The sequence below is a fragment of the Galeopterus variegatus genome, unplaced genomic scaffold (genome assembly GCF_000696425.1).
Source record: "Galeopterus variegatus unplaced genomic scaffold, G_variegatus-3.0.2 Scaffold2168, whole genome shotgun sequence".
NCBI classification, from domain to species: Eukaryota; Metazoa; Chordata; class Mammalia; order Dermoptera; family Cynocephalidae; genus Galeopterus; species Galeopterus variegatus.
In genome coordinates this window covers 301,125-302,383 of record NW_007728279.1, presented here as the reverse complement: position 1 = coordinate 302,383, position 1,259 = coordinate 301,125, and the positions used below count along the sequence as shown (strand labels likewise).

General features: G+C 60.3%; 1 protein-coding gene across 1 annotated transcript in view; it reads left to right on the top strand.

The window, feature by feature from the left end:
• LOC103597036 (rho GTPase-activating protein 23-like) overlaps positions 1 to 1,259 on the top strand; it is a gene marked incomplete at its 5' end in the record, with an annotated part of 28,593 nt that overhangs the window by 14,964 nt on the left and 12,370 nt on the right. The window contains one exon of the mRNA XM_008580837.1: positions 5 to 33. Within this exon, the coding sequence (XP_008579059.1) occupies positions 5 to 33 (29 nt within the window). The remainder of the gene's footprint in view (positions 1 to 4; positions 34 to 1,259) is intronic.

The window sequence follows — 1,259 nt, the reverse complement described above, 5'->3', positions numbered from 1 at the left end:
GCAGGACAGTGCCCCCTGGCGACCCAGGTTCAGGTAAGTGCAGGGCCTGGGAGGGTGGGGGTGGCCTCTGCATTCCTGAGGGTCCCAGATGCCTGGCTGATGCCCGGCTTCCCTGCTCCTGCCGCCCGCCGAGACTGGGCTGTGGCGGGGCCTTCTCCCTCCCGGGCAGTGCAGCTTGCCCTGGGTGCCAGCCTCCTCGTCTGCGCGGCTGCCCCGCCCCGGGCTGGGTGGGAGCTTTTGCTCACCTTCCTCCACCGGTTTCTCTCCTGAGCCTTTAATGTCTTGTGGGCTGGCTGTGTGCTTCGGGGCACGTTCCTCTTTTTAATTTTTCTTCCTTTTCTCCTTGCACCCCCACCCTTCCCTCCTCGTGTCCCTGTGCTCTCCTTCCGTCCCCTCCGTCCTGCCCCCTCTCTTCTCCTCCCCACCTCGCTCCTCCAGCGGACCTGTTGGAGATTTAAAGGGTACAGTGTGGTGTCGCGGCCTCGGTCACTAACAGTGGCGGGTGATTATAAGAAGGCTGGGCAGGCATGAGGGGCAGGCAGAGATGTCCTGGGCTGTGAGGACCTCACTCTAGGTCCCCACTCATGGGTACTAGTTACCCATGCTTGTTAGCAACTTACTCCTCCAACCCCAGCCCCCTCCTATCCTAGAGCCCCTTCTCAAGAGGAAGGAGACACTTGCTGGAGCCTGAGCTTTTCTCCTTTGCCTGGAAGTCTGGACATTGGGCAGCTGCCCTCCCACCGTGCCCCAAGCTCTGTGGCCTTCTCTCTGTGCCAATTTCTGGTTATCTAGGCTGGGGGTGGGGGACTTGGACACCCGTGATGCCACCCCCAGAAGCCTCTCTATATCTGTGGCTTCTGCCTCAGAAGCCCCAAGGGGCTAGCTCTTCCTGCTTTAGAAACTAGGGTCCCTAGTCACTTAGCCCCTAAGTGCTGTTTCTGGGGCCTTTGGCCCTCTCATGGTGGAGAAAAGATTATTTACGTGCGCAGAGACACATGAATGGCTACTTTCTTCTTGGCTCCAGCCGCTCAGTCCTGCCCTTTAGTGTTTCCACCTTCCTGTCTCTGGTGAGGCACATCACAACACCTCTAGTTGCAAGAGGCAGGCTGGGGGAGGGGGCCAGAGGACACGGGGATGGGAGGGCACAGAGGAGCCCCCTGTCTCTTCTAATCACCTGCTGCCCCCTTGCCCCGTGTGTCTCGTGTCTGGTCAGCCCATCTTGCTCTTCTCACCGTGTGTCGGGGGTGGGGCTGGGGGGG